Here is a 14,051-nt window from a genome sequence, read left to right as displayed (position 1 = left end):
GGAGACTAATGGAGAAAAGTTACTCAGTCTGACTCAAAAGAATAAGAATAAGAGATGAATAAGGTAAGAGATGAAGAACTTAATAGTGGTAAGAAACTTTTCTTACCAACTTTTCATATACCACTGAAAGTAAAAGTTTAGTATTTCACATCAGAAAAATGTATAGTACTTTCTCTCCTCCTTTTAGAAATAGCAGGCGGTATTCAACTAACACATTCCATCAGCACAAGAATTTGAACTTGTTCACTCTAACTTCCCCTCTCCCTGTGTGTACCCTGCACCCTTCCCAAATCTGCTCCAGCGTGTTGAGGGAACCCCAGAACAGATTTAGGGGGTGTAAGGTGGTGGGGAGAGCTCCATTCACAAGCAGAAATCTTTGCGCCTATGGGACACATTAGTTAGATATCATTCCACTATTTCCTTTCTTATAATACTCTAAAATGTTTAAATCGCAATGTATGTTTTGGATTGAAATCCTGAACCAGAATATGCACAGCATAACCCTATTTGGCCAGTGTAACAAATCTAAACTGATCAAGAGAAGCTGCTTTTAAATTTCACAGAATTGCAGAGTTGGAAGGGACCTTGAGAGTCATCTAGTCCAACCACCTGCAATGCAGGAATCTCAACTAAAGCATCCATGACAGATGGTCCTCCAACTTCTGCTTAAAAACCTCCAGTTGAGAGTCAGTGAAGTATAGTAGCTAAGAGTGTCAGATGGATTTGGAAGCCCAGTAAAAATCTTACTTCAGCCCTTAGGCAAGTTTACAGGGCTGCCAAATGAAATTCTTCTGAGCATGGAAAAAAAGGGTACTCAGCCTTACCTTCTTGCTCTGCATATCTATCTCCTTGTTCACCACTTTGAGATGCCCAGCTACACTGCTAAAACCAGCACGTTTTGGTGATAAGTAGGGGGAGCTCTTCTTTCCTCTCCTTTCCACCACTGTTACTTCTCCTTACACTTCTGCCACTTGTTAGGTAAGTGAAAGAAGAGAAGTCTTTGAGGGATGACAGACTGGCTCAGAGGACAGTTGCTAGGGGGAAAGGGGGCTGTTAGGAATCGGCCAGTGCATTTCCCCAAATCCTTCAATTGGCTCAAAAATCATATTTGAGCTTTCCCAATTCTTTGAAGACATATTCAGGTAATTTCCAAGTAAATCCAATATGAGCTTGCCCATCTCTAGTAACCATGGATATTATTATTCCTAACAACGGATAAAGGTGTCCTCCAGTAAGGCAAGGCCCACGTAGGGGTGTAGGACAAGGTGAGGCAGGGGGCAGCCTAGATGCTAGGCAAGGCCTATGGGAACACAGAGCCCTGAATTTTCTTCAGCAAGGGACAAGAGGAAATTGAGACTATAGATAGCAGTAGCAACAGGTGTGGCCTGATTGTTAGCAGTACCTGTACTGCAAGATACCATATTATTATTATTATTATTATTATTATTATTATTATTATTATTAATTTATACCCTGCCCATCTGGCTGGGTTTCCCCAGCCACTCTGGGTGGCTTCCAACAAAAAAATAAAATACAATGGTCTGTTAAACATTAAAAGCTTCCCTAAACAGGGCTGCCTTCAGATGTCTTCTAAAAGTCTGGTACAGAGCTACCTCGGGTTAAGTACTTAATTCATTCCAGAGGCCCGTTCTTAACCTGAAACTGTTCTTAACCTGAAGCACCACTTTAGCTAATGGGGCCTCCTGCTGCTGCCGCACCGCCGGAGCATGATTTCTATTCTCATCCGGAGGTACTTTTTCTGGGTTAGCGGAGTCTGTAACCTGAAGCGTATGTAACCTGAAGCGTATGTAACCCGAGGTACCACTGTAGTTGTTTTTCTCTTTGACTCTACTTAAAGGGCACCAGTCTTCTGCACTTATCTGCTACTGCGATGGAGCTGGGGAGCCTGAGGTCCACCTGGGGTTTCTCTTAGTCAGAGAATGGCAGTGTCTGTGCCACATCTTTGGGCTGGCCCTGCAGGTTCATCTCCCAGCAGTTGTTCTGGGTCTGGCCCTGTGTGCCTTTTCCCTTCAGGTTTGGAGTCCTCCCCTTCATCACCCAATGAAGAATAATCCTGGTTCCCAGCATAGTAAAATAAAATAAAATGCACAATTCCACTATAAAAATGGCACAGAAGAATGACGCCGGTAAATACAGTTCAGTCTTAACCAAATCTTCATTTTTAAAAGAAACCCAGTTATACTCCATACGTTTGTTCACACACTTGAACAAGAGGACAGCAGGCGTTTTTCTTAGGAGATACTAATCCAGTGCCTTTAGCACCCCTGAAGGTTACGTAACCAGCACCCATTTACTCCGAATTGAATAAATTGAAAACATACATGCCCACAGGTGATTCTAACGCAGCAATTCGTGGTGATGGAAAATCATACCCAAATCTGCTGACACAGTAACACATCTTCCAAGAAGTCATTATGCAGCGGTCTGTCAAAGATCGGACAACTGCAAACGTTATAGGCCATGATGAATTGTGACATTGCTCTTGGCATTAAATAATCTCTAGTTTCAGCAGTTTATCACAAGTGTTTGGCATTTGATATTTAGGACTTTTTGCATCAGTAAATTCTGGATTCACCTGCAGGGGTTGTCAGTAGCAAAAGCCTATTGGAGACTATCCTTTTTTAACAAAGCTTATTTAAAGGAGATCTTTATCCTATTTTGGATTCAAAATTGTTTTCACACCTGAAGTTCTTTTTGTTTGCATATGGAAAGGTTTTTACACGTGGGATGTTTTTTAAATTGTTTTAATTGTTTATGATTGTACTGTCAAATTGCTTTGAGATATTTTATGGGAAGAAATTCAGAAATGGAATCAAATAAATAAAATCCAAAGCCCAGTCTACACAGGTTCAGTTTATATTTCTGAACACTAGAGGATTATGGAAGGCTAGAAGAGTGGATCCTGTTAACAGTAAAGGAAGGGAAGATCGTCATGGCTAGTGGCAGAATCCTTTGGTGAGTGAACAGAAGTGAGTAACTGGAACCCAAAGTGAGGTAGTACAACTGATGGAGACTTTGAAGGGACCATGTCCAGCAGGGAGCAGGTACTTGGCATGACTGTATGATTAGGGAGTGAGGGCAATTAAAGAGCCAAATAAACTCACGGAACAAGCAATGAAATATATGCTACTTTATGAATACTGCAGAAAACCGCAGCATCAACATTGCTTCCTTGAAGTAGCATGTAGGACTCATGTTGCTTTATCTCATTGGCTGCCCTTACCATTTTCATGGATATTATACTCAAAATCCTTACACAGTATTACAGTGCTGTAACTTAAATTACACCAATCTTTTGGGTAAGAGGTTTGAAAAGCTTTAATGCCCTGAGCTTGCTGCACTGCTGAAAAGTTTCCTGCGGAAGTCAATATGAAAGGGATTAAGAACTTCATCATTTGGCCCCAAGAGAAGGACTGGTAAATAACTCAGCAATGAATAATGAATCCCAGGTATCTGCCCTTTACAGAAAATTGGCCACTGCTGTTGAGGACAGCAACTAAATAGTTTGCATTAGCATGCAGACACCGTTCAGAGCCCATGAAACTTTTCATCTGAAAGAATCCAAGCTGCAGGAGTTACAGCCTTTCAGAAGAGGTTTACAACTGCAATGAAGCATCTGAAAGGTCTGTCAAGAAAGCTCACAGATTACAACAAACTTCCCTCTGTTTGTGACACAAACTAAATACGACAATTAATCACGTATATGTTTTCCTCACGGGTTTTCTTTTTCTTTTCTTTTCTTGACAAATATATAAATTTAATTTAGAATATTTTAATTTAAAATTATAATTAACTGTGATACTACAAGCTTAAACAAAGCACAATGTGCTATTAATTTTAAAGAAAGGATATTGTCCTGCCAAAGACGCAGAAAGTTACAGGTCTATAGCATTGGTTTTTAAATGCATTACAAGTGGACAAATTATATATGGTCACAATTATATGATTTCTATAAAACCATTCTATCTCAAACCTGACATTATCATGCCTTTTCTTTCCTTATTCACATCTGAGGCAATGGGTTAGGGTTAGGCCATAGCAGCAAACTTCCCAAGTTTTTCCATTTTCCTGAAGGCTGGCCCACAACATCTTCATTGGAAGGAAGAATCTGCTTAAGCCATTATTGTTAGCAAAGTCACCACTTTCAAGCCACATTTCGCTTCATGGGGTAAAAGAAAAAAAAATGTTTCTTTTTCTTACTCAGAAGACTAATCTTGAATTAATAATAGGGCCAAAAGGGATGGAGATGTGCCACCCCTCTACCCATTGAGCATACTTTTAATGCAGACTCACACTTTTGAATAAAAACCAGTTTCAGAGAGAATATCCACACAGGCACAAGTAGTTTAACCCTGTACTGGAGAACTTTGCAGGTGGCAGTGTCCCATCATCCTGCAGCCAATCAGATCAGTGATACCTGCCCACACTTTGATGAGGTCCAGGAAGTAAGGGACCACTATTCAAGGCAAGGAGACAAACAGGAGAAAGAGGGTAAGAGGAGAGACTTCAGTCCTCTCACCATCCACAGCTATCCCCTTCCTCCTGATAGCTTAGCACATGCTGAGCCTCTCACCATCTGACAAGCCAGGTCCAGCAGCTGAGAACAGGGCTCCTACTAGCAAAATGGGGCTTTCCTCCTTCCCCAAATCTGCTCTGTAGGCTCAGAAGAACCCCAAGAACAGCACGCAGAGGGGGAAAGGGGGGTTTCCATCTGGCAAGCATAAATACTTGTGCTGACAGAATAATCAGAAGAGCTTGACACTGAATTCCTTCCCTAGTTTTTCAGGCATATGAAATTTGGGTGTTCCACTCACACACTTTCTTTCTTCACTTTAGCATAATTACCTAATACACTTTCAAATTTGACACAATCCTTAAATGGCAACCATTGACATATGGTTCTAAATGCACCATAAACCTTCCAACAGACATGAATTCACTTTTCCCCATGCAATCTTTGCATACATAAACTGAAGGTATTTGAAAATGGAAGGATCCATTGCTATAGCCATGCATGTTATCATTTAGGGACTTGTGCTTAATATCAGCTTGCCATATTTTATTTGTTACAATACAGATGATCCTTTATCCTTTATCTTAGAGGACCTTTTATTAATGGAATGGATTTTATGTCAGATTGATATCACAGGTGAAGAATTGGTTGTCTCAGGTAAGCAGATCGTGTTACTTCTAAACCAGGAAACTGTAACCTCAAAATTGACTCATATATGTGTGATGTACAATCCATCACATCTTCTGGCCATGGGTCACTGACTAAACAAATCAAGATTATCTGTACCATGTAAAATCCTTGTCCCTTCTGTCTGTCTGTCCTTTCATTAAATAGCCCTGAAAATCTTAAACTGAGAAGACACTAAACAAACAATTATTGCACTGGTGAGAACACGGCAACATCACATGGACTAATCCTAGCTCTTTAATTTAATCTATTCTGACATTTCATACTTGGAAGACTTCTCTTAGACTTTATCAGCCTCATAGCTCTAGTATTACATTACAGTGGTCAATCCGTTTGTCTGTAATGGACCAACCTAATGCATGTTTAAAAGTGAACCATCCCGATAGCAGAAATAACAATACATTGCAAGAACTATATCCTATAATTCATTACCTTCAATGATGACTTAGTCCGAGTCTCTGGTTTCTGTCTCGTAGGCGTATTTTTAATAAGCAGAGACTGATCTGTACGAGAATCATAATTCCCATGTTCTGAATCATCTGTATATGTGTCTTTTTCTCTTCCTATGTCTGAGAGGGGGAAAAATACCAAAAACAGATGGACTCATTTGATATGACTATGGAGACATTCTAGAAAAGCTACAAGAACAATTCCCATAATGATCCACCTTTCATTTCTCTGTCACATGTTCCCATCACCTTCCAGTGCCCTATTTGTAATGAAAAATCCAAAATTTACCATAAGCATTTTTTCTTTGCTTAGTTCTGAAGAGCTTTCAGAAGGGGAAGGGGTGAAGCATGGGGAGTTCAGTGTAGCATGGGCAACAGGAGCACTGAATTGGCTCTGCTGCCATACTAACACTGCACTGAGCCTGACCCCTTGCCCTCTCAGAAAATGGCAACTATGCTCAGATTGGGAAGCCAGGCACATAACACCACCCTGCTTGCTCTCCCTGCTGAATGCTGCTGAACAACTGGAGGATTCACATTCCATTCTCCACTCAGAGATGAATAATTCTCAGGTGTTCTGGCCATCAAATGAAGCCAAGAATGGGGGAACATCTTCAATAGCTATAGAAATTTTAAGGAGCTGCTTTGTTTTGTGCTTTGCTTTTTCAGCAAAGCACAGTGCTTGCAGGCCACAAAAGTAATAGACAATGAGCAAAGCCAAACATTGATTTTTTTGGGAGAGTACTACAAACACTTTCTAAAAGCACGGTCAACACTTTTTGTTTGCTATTATTGCAATGCTTTGCCTGCCAATGCTTACAATAATGTATACAAAACTAAAAATATCTCACACAAGATTTCTTCAGATTTTTTGTTTGTTTTACTACAGTATTAACATTTCTTCTGATATTCGCTACAAGAGACTATAATTTTTTAATAGCACCTATGCAGATAATAATACACTGTGGTAAAAATCAGGGTGCAATCTTCCATTATGGTATTTTGCAATTCATGCAGTTCTGATTTCAAATTTGGTGACCGGGATGGTAGTTTCCTTGTTTTCTTCAAAGCTAAATATTTGGGACACAACTTAGGGTGTAATGGCATGCACATTTACTTGGGAATGAATCCCACTGAACTCAGCATTAATACATCTGAGTAAATATGCAATAGGCAGAAGCAAAAAATCATGATTTTGTCAATTCAAAAATAGATTGAAAACATGATAGGCATGATCTAGCCAAATTTAAGCTCTCCAGAGCCAGATCTAACATGTGCAAAAGAAGCCTTACTCAGAAACAAGTAGGGATGGGAGTGAAATTTATTCACTACACACTTAATTTGCACTCCCTACAGCAATATGCAGATTGAAACACGACTCTTTCAAATTTTGCAGCTCTCTGAATTTTGTGGTGCTGTTCTCCAACAAAAATTTGTGTACAAAAAAGCATATATGAAGGGAAAGTGTATACAGTGGGTTACATTCTGGGGATAGTGCATAAAATCAAAATTGTGTATAGTAAAAATATATTGGGTCTAATTGTGGGTGATATTATTATTAGTAGTAATACTAATAATAATTGAATTTATATGCCACCCTATACCTTGAGGTCTTAGGATGATTTACAGAATAAAATCAAAATATAAAACCACAAAATACATAATCAAAACAAAATCTACCCAATAACCCCTCCCAAAAACCCCTCACCTTTTAAAAGACCAAAGGGTCCCCCCCCCCCAGTGCCTGCTCCCTTTTTGCCACCTTAATTTTTTAAAAAAAATTGTTGCCAACCACATAAAGCTGAATGCACTCAAGTTAATATGTATACATTTTGAGTTACTTGTACACAGCCTGGATATTTGTGCATATACAGAAATGCATTGTCCTGTGGAAATTGCTTGTAAAAGAAGACGAAGAAAGGACTGACAGAAATGCACAGAGAATGCATATACTTTTCCATGCAGACTTAATTGTTCGTAAACTGATGTAGAACTGGAGCAAACTAAAATTAAGACCCAGTTGGGGGGGGGGGGAGGGAAAGAGGGAGAGAGAGAGAGAGAGAGAGAGAGAGAGAGAGAGAGAGAGAGAGAGATTGACAACCAAGCCCTATTGATTTTGATGGGTTGTTTTCAGACGATGCCCCAGATCCCAACAGTAGCTTTTCATGGATCACAAAATCTCCCACCTCCTCTTTTCCCAGTATCGTACGATTAGGAACTCTGAATCCAAGCCAATATTTCTTAGGCCCTTGTTTTGTAAAGCAGTTGAACTACTATGTAATCTTTAGGGAAGTGAAACCCTTATCCCACTCTTAGAGATGATTTGAAATTCCCCACCCTCACCCTTAGCGAGCTTTGAATTTTTTTATGACTAATAAATGTGATGATTAAGCTGCAGAGATGAAATATGCCTTTACAAGCAGCCTTGTGCATATACAAACACACACATTATTTTGGAGTAGATTTGTGAATCATGTAAGTTTCATCTTCAGACCATTCATTAAGCCAGTCTTCTAAGAAGACACCCTGGAATGATTACTTAATTCACATAGAATTCCAACAGCAGAATGGAATTTTTGACTAGGCTAGTTTCATCATTATCCTAGCGAAATAATGTATTGATTCTAAGTACTGGAACACCATCGTAAAGATACAAGATCAGCACAACTCTTTGTGGTGGACGGCAGGTCGAGGGCAGTAGTAGCCATTAATTTTTACACCTTCTGCGTCTTTGCTGTCTGGAAAAGTAATTTGATTTCCACTGAGTCCCTTATTTCAATTACTCTTTCATGAATTAATTGTGTCTTAGATGACCACACACAACACAACACTTCACTCCATCCAAATGATGCAGTATCATCATCTATAATTTAGTTTAACTTAGTACATAAGTAATATTTCATGACCAAGGTGAAATATTGAAGAAGACAGTTTTTTTATTTTTTATTTTTTGGGGTACCCAAATTCAAACTCACCGGCTGGCATGCAAGAGAACATGGCAGGCTATTAATATGCATGTGACACAGATGCTGGCAACTTCAGAATCCTAAAAATAGCACTAATGATCTCTCTGCCAAAGAGCTGGGAGTCCCTGAATCTACTAAAGGAATATATTCTACAATCTAGGATATTACAGTGGCAAGGAAGTTCTCAGATTCTATTGCAGAAGTTTCTGGTGTGCATTAAACCCATATTCATGGATGAATCTCACTGATTCTTATTTACCAATTTTCAGACAAATTATGTTCTAGAAATCTAATTACAGGCCTGGTAAATATTCTTAATGCTGATGTATTGCACATATAATGCTGTAGTTACAACAATTTGTGGAAGGCATGGCAGAATTCACTGGGGGTAGAGAAGGGAGCATTCAAATCCACAACACATTTTTTAACTCTCAGTCATGGAGCAGTTACATTTGCACCATTCCAGTGATCCTGGAGCCAACAAAAAAGGAATTTGAAAATTAAATTATAGCATATACAAAAAAGCATTACTGCTTGGGATGCAAAGATTACTATCTCTTAAAACTAAAAAGAAAGAAAGAGATCCACTAAAAGTAGTTCACACGGATTCTGAACATCAAATAGTAAAGCAAACATTGATTTCCTTTAATTACTCGGCTTCCTTTGATGATTTCAGCTGTGTCATCTTTAAAAACCAAAGCACAGATTCTTCACAGATTTTATCTATGCACAGCCATTCCCCTAAGAAAAGCTTGTTTAGTGCCTCCTATGCTCATGCACATGGTCAACATTTTAAACACAGTTTTACTAAGCTTTTTTTGCAATTTATTTGAAATCTCAAGGTGGCATGTAGGTTAATTTATATGCTGACTCTACAGATTACTCCACAAACTGATTGATGTGTTGGGAGTGTTTCCATTGCGTGTCTAAAAGTAAACCGTGTTTTCTCTTATTAAAGAGGGAACATGCTTTATGTCTTTGTGCATAAAACTTCTCTGTGAAACTTCTGCCATATATAAATTTCAGCACTTGTATAATGGAAAGTAACCACATTCAAAACAGAGGTCTGGATCCAGACTGTCTATTCCATGAACAGAAAGTCTCCTTCCAGTTGCGGAAAGATTGCAATCTGGTGAAACCTTCTAATGAATGAATGGGGTGGTGACTTTTGCCAGTTTCCCCTTCCCCTGCATAGCTGCAGTTTACAGAACATCAAGGGTAGCCCAGTGTAGACTGCTATAATATACTGTGGCTTGAACAAACCCCCATTTCTGTATGAGACATAATGGGAAGCTCCTTTTTGTTACAAACCACAGAAGCTTTAAACTTTGTCTCATCATGTGCAAACCAGGACAGAAAAGTTTACAAGTAGCACATTCTTTCAGTGCAGCACATAATTATGCCTTTGCAACCTGTGAGTCAAATCAACTGCAGACCAAGATATGCCTGCAGATTGCCATATGCTTCCAGTCTGCGTTGCTGGCCTGGGGCTGCAAAAATTGGGCGTGCGGATCCCCAAATATCTTTTTGGCTACGATAGGTGGCTGGAAAGCGGCATTCGCCTTGCTGGATTACAGATTCTTCAGACCAAATCTGAATCATTTTATCAATGATGAACCGTATCGTTCCAGAACTGAATCTTTAGCCACTTGCTTCCCTGCAATAGGATTCTCCACCCATCACATTATCATCAACAATTTTTTTGCCCATACACATCCAAACCATGAGACAAGGTTATTATCCACACTCATTCAGAGCACCTTGTCATTCTAAACATGGCAATTCCATCTTATTGTGTTGTTGGCTCAAAGTTCAGCTGGAATTTAGCCTTTTGCACTAATGGCTTCAGTGGCCGTGCTTCCTTGCCGCCTTTTGTACAGAGCTATACCGTTTCCCCTTTTATTTGTCCTTCCTAGAAGCTTCATGATTAAATATTTATCTCACACACTTAATTCAAATCCATCTTTTAATATCCTCCTGGGGCAGTTCGTAGTAGATCACTGAAGAAATGAAAGTCATTAATCACAGGGGTTATGTAAGCCCCATCAGCATTCCAAGAGTGACTGCAGTCATGTCATCCTGACTTTTTCATGCAACACCTCCGTGGCCAGAGGGTTTCACAAGAAGAGCAAGCCCCATTTAATAGGTCTTGTGATAATGGAAATGTTGTGGATCAGAGGCTACAGCTTAAAAACAAAAATACCTCTATACAAAGTCTGGAGCTGCAATTTTAAGTACAGGCACCCTTGCACTGATCCATGTTCTACTCATTTGTGACCATATATATGCGCAGCACCAGAAAAACATTAAATGATTCAATTCATACCCAGAAATAGCAAGAGAGCTCTGAGGCTCATGAGGGGACCCTACCTGGAGCCTGAAGAAGACATCAATGAGGGCGCAGGAAGCCCCAAAGAGACACAGTGGGACTTTGTACTGCTCAGCCTCTCCACCTAACAGCTGATATGTGGGGTAGCACAGCAGCAGCAATCACTTTCCAATGAATCCTCCAGCCTTCTGCCAGCCCCAGAGCTTCAATTCTAGTTGTGGGTATTATTAGATACAGCATTTTTTGGTATGGATTGAAGAGAGAGCAGCAAGGAGGGTGTTTAAAGGGTGTCTAGAGGGTAATCCCAATTTTATGTAATTTCACTTATGTGCACGGGCCCCCGGAACGTAACAAGCACATAAGTGGGGAGTCGCCTGTATGCTTAGGACAGAATTACACACAATGGATTAACTTTGTTGATCCAACCTTCACATTTTCTGTTCTTAACCTAAATATGTACGACCTAAGTGAGAGATCACATCACATCAAAATGTATGCATCTACTAAAATGAAGGAGGGGACCCTCCATTTTAGCAGGGGATTATGGTGCAAACTTGCTCCCGAATCTGAAAGGGGGTTGCATAGAATCTTGCCAAACTCAGCAAGATTTAACCCCCACTCATCAGCTGATGAGAGGGGCATAAATTCTGCTCAGCTTGGTTGCATACTACTGATCTCTGCTGGGAGCAAACAGCCAACACAAGGTTTAATCCCACTTTCCCACTCATCAGATGTCATCACACGATTGACAGGTGGGGAGTCCCACTCACTTGTCAAATTTGGCCCAAGAGGCAGATCCTCATATACATCTGGTCCATGGGTCTAAAAAGGTTCCCCACCCCTACCATACAGATTTGCATAGAATCACCTTACTGAATCAGGAAGAGGTTTTATTGGAATCCTGCAGAATTCAGGAAGATTTAAGCTACACTCATCAGCTGGTGAGCGATGGTTAAATCCTGCTCAAATTGGTTGTGCACTGCTGTTTTCTGTGGGAACTGGCAGGAACAGCCAATGCAGGATTTAACTCCATCCTTGTATTCATCAGATGATGTCATGAATGACATCAGCTAATGGGTTTATGGACGTGAATGTGGTTGGGGAAAAACATGGGTCAACTTGCTTGGCCTGTGCTCTAGAGGCCCCCCACCCCTGGCCTACCTAGTTGAATTTCAGAAGCGAATAATTTCACATTTCAGCTCTAGGTTGCCCAAAGTGGAAGGAAAGGGGGATTATTTTGAACAATCACAATAGAATATAACTGAGCAGGGCAAACTCACCTAAGAACGGATCGCTGTATTCTGTATTAGATAATTTGAGTAAATTGTTTTCCAAGGTTTCCATCACTTTAGCTGAAAGGCATAATAAACATTTTACATTCAGGTCACTGTTTATATCACACAGCCCCGTTCCTTTTGTTTGCTACGTTCAGAATGTATCACAGATGTGGAAGAATGCCAGTGGCCTCAGTGTGCCAGAGCTCACCTCGTTCTGACACTACATCGACGGTAGCGGTTGATGTCCCTGCAGTCCCTAGCTGAGGTTGAGGCTGCACTCGATTTGGCTGCAGGAATGAGGAATGCTTGCTGAGGCTGTGCGGGTGTGTTTGGCTCTGAGCAAGGCATGGCAAGGATCTCCGGGATGGCTTCAATGGGGGCTCTTTGACATTCTCGCTCTTGCTAGTGTTCATGCCTGAAACAAAAGATAGAACCGTTAAGGAAATATTAGTCAATTTCTGTCAACAGCTGGAAGGGAATTTGAACCTGCACTGCAAAAGTCATTTTTACTGCAATAATCTTGACAGTTTTATGTACATTTTTTTTTTTTAAAAAAACAATCCGCAAATGTGTTGGAATCTTTTAACAGCACAAACAGAGAGACAGTAAACATGTGGGCAACTGGTTACTTTCAAAATAGAGTTTTTACACTCAGTGGCTTGAACCCAATTTCTGCTAACATAAAGCAGGGAGTTTGATTTTCTTCAACACCTCCTACCCACTTAAGAGGCCTGCCTGATCCCTGTAAAGCACTTTTTGAGAGTTGGCGTGTAACTCGACAAACAGAATTGGAGAAGGTGAAGAGGTCAGTGGTCTGCTGAGTGGGGAGGTTTCATGATGCCTTTAGTTATGCAAACAGATCAACTTTCAGTTATGACAATACTGCCACTGGGTACATCATAATATGTTTTAAAACTGATAATTGCTTACAGGCATGCAAGTAATACTTCCCAAGCTACGCCTCTGTTGTAGAAGTGACTCCGAATATGCAACAACAGAACTAGGCATATTTAGAAATCCAAGTGAAATACAAATTGATGAGTGAAATTGTAAAACCTATGTATGCACAACCTTTGAAGATGATGAGGATTTTCATTCTGCTCTTCCTCCGAAAGATGCCCGGGGCAGCCATACACCGGAGCTTAGAACATTACAAAAATGTAAACTAACATTACAGTTCTGCCATGAATAACAGCAATTTTGAAGGCTGCTATAAACCTACTGAAGACAGAGGTGCCTGGCGTGCTCCATGGGGTCACGAAGAGTTGGACATGACTAAACGACTAAACAACAACAAATAAACCTACTGCTCTTCAAGTATCAAATGTGTTTTGGCCCCCACTTGATCATGAATCCAAATTCAGATACCCCCGCCCCAAAGCTATAATGCTCAGATCAGTGTGATACAGTACATATGCAGAAGAACTACTCAAAGGCACTGCAAGTAATACACATAACTACTCAAAGGAGTTGATATGCCAAGGCACAGCAGGTCATAGGGCTACTTAAGGGAAGCCCTTGATCCAACAAGGACACACACTCTGCAATTGTGTTATAAAGGGATGGGGTAGTCAAGGCAAGAGATTCTGCTCCTCAACAAGCAACCTAGCACTCCGCCTAGAGAGCTGAACTAGTCAAAAGTTGTGCATAAGTACTCCTTTGCATAGATGTCAGCTGGGCCTCCAATGACACATTAAATCAAGTAGCTACATACCTGTTGTGATTCAAGGACCCGCCACCCACTTGGGGATAAGAAAGACACATGGACACAGTATATTAGGTTAATGGGCTAAAAAAGGCCACAAGTTT

At 40.4% G+C, this 14,051-nt stretch overlaps 1 protein-coding gene across 3 annotated transcripts in view; it reads right to left on the bottom strand.

Moving 5' to 3' along the window:
- ANO3 (anoctamin 3) overlaps nucleotides 1–14,051 on the bottom strand; it is a 244,823-nt gene that overhangs the window by 88,974 nt on the left and 141,798 nt on the right. For all 3 annotated transcript variants that reach the window (XM_080983017.1, XM_080983018.1, XM_080983019.1), the window contains exons 2-4: nucleotides 12,451–12,657; nucleotides 12,246–12,317; nucleotides 5,654–5,790 (exon numbers count right to left, since the gene is read on the bottom strand). In XM_080983017.1, coding sequence (XP_080839143.1) covers nucleotides 5,654–5,790; nucleotides 12,246–12,317; nucleotides 12,451–12,657 — 416 coding nt within the window. The remainder of the gene's footprint in view (nucleotides 1–5,653; nucleotides 5,791–12,245; nucleotides 12,318–12,450; nucleotides 12,658–14,051) is intronic.

This window comes from Podarcis pityusensis (assembly GCF_964106645.2).
Source record: "Podarcis pityusensis genome assembly, chromosome: 1".
Lineage (NCBI taxonomy): Eukaryota > Metazoa > Chordata > Lepidosauria > Squamata > Lacertidae > Podarcis > Podarcis pityusensis.
This window is presented reverse-complemented; position numbering and strand designations above follow the sequence as displayed.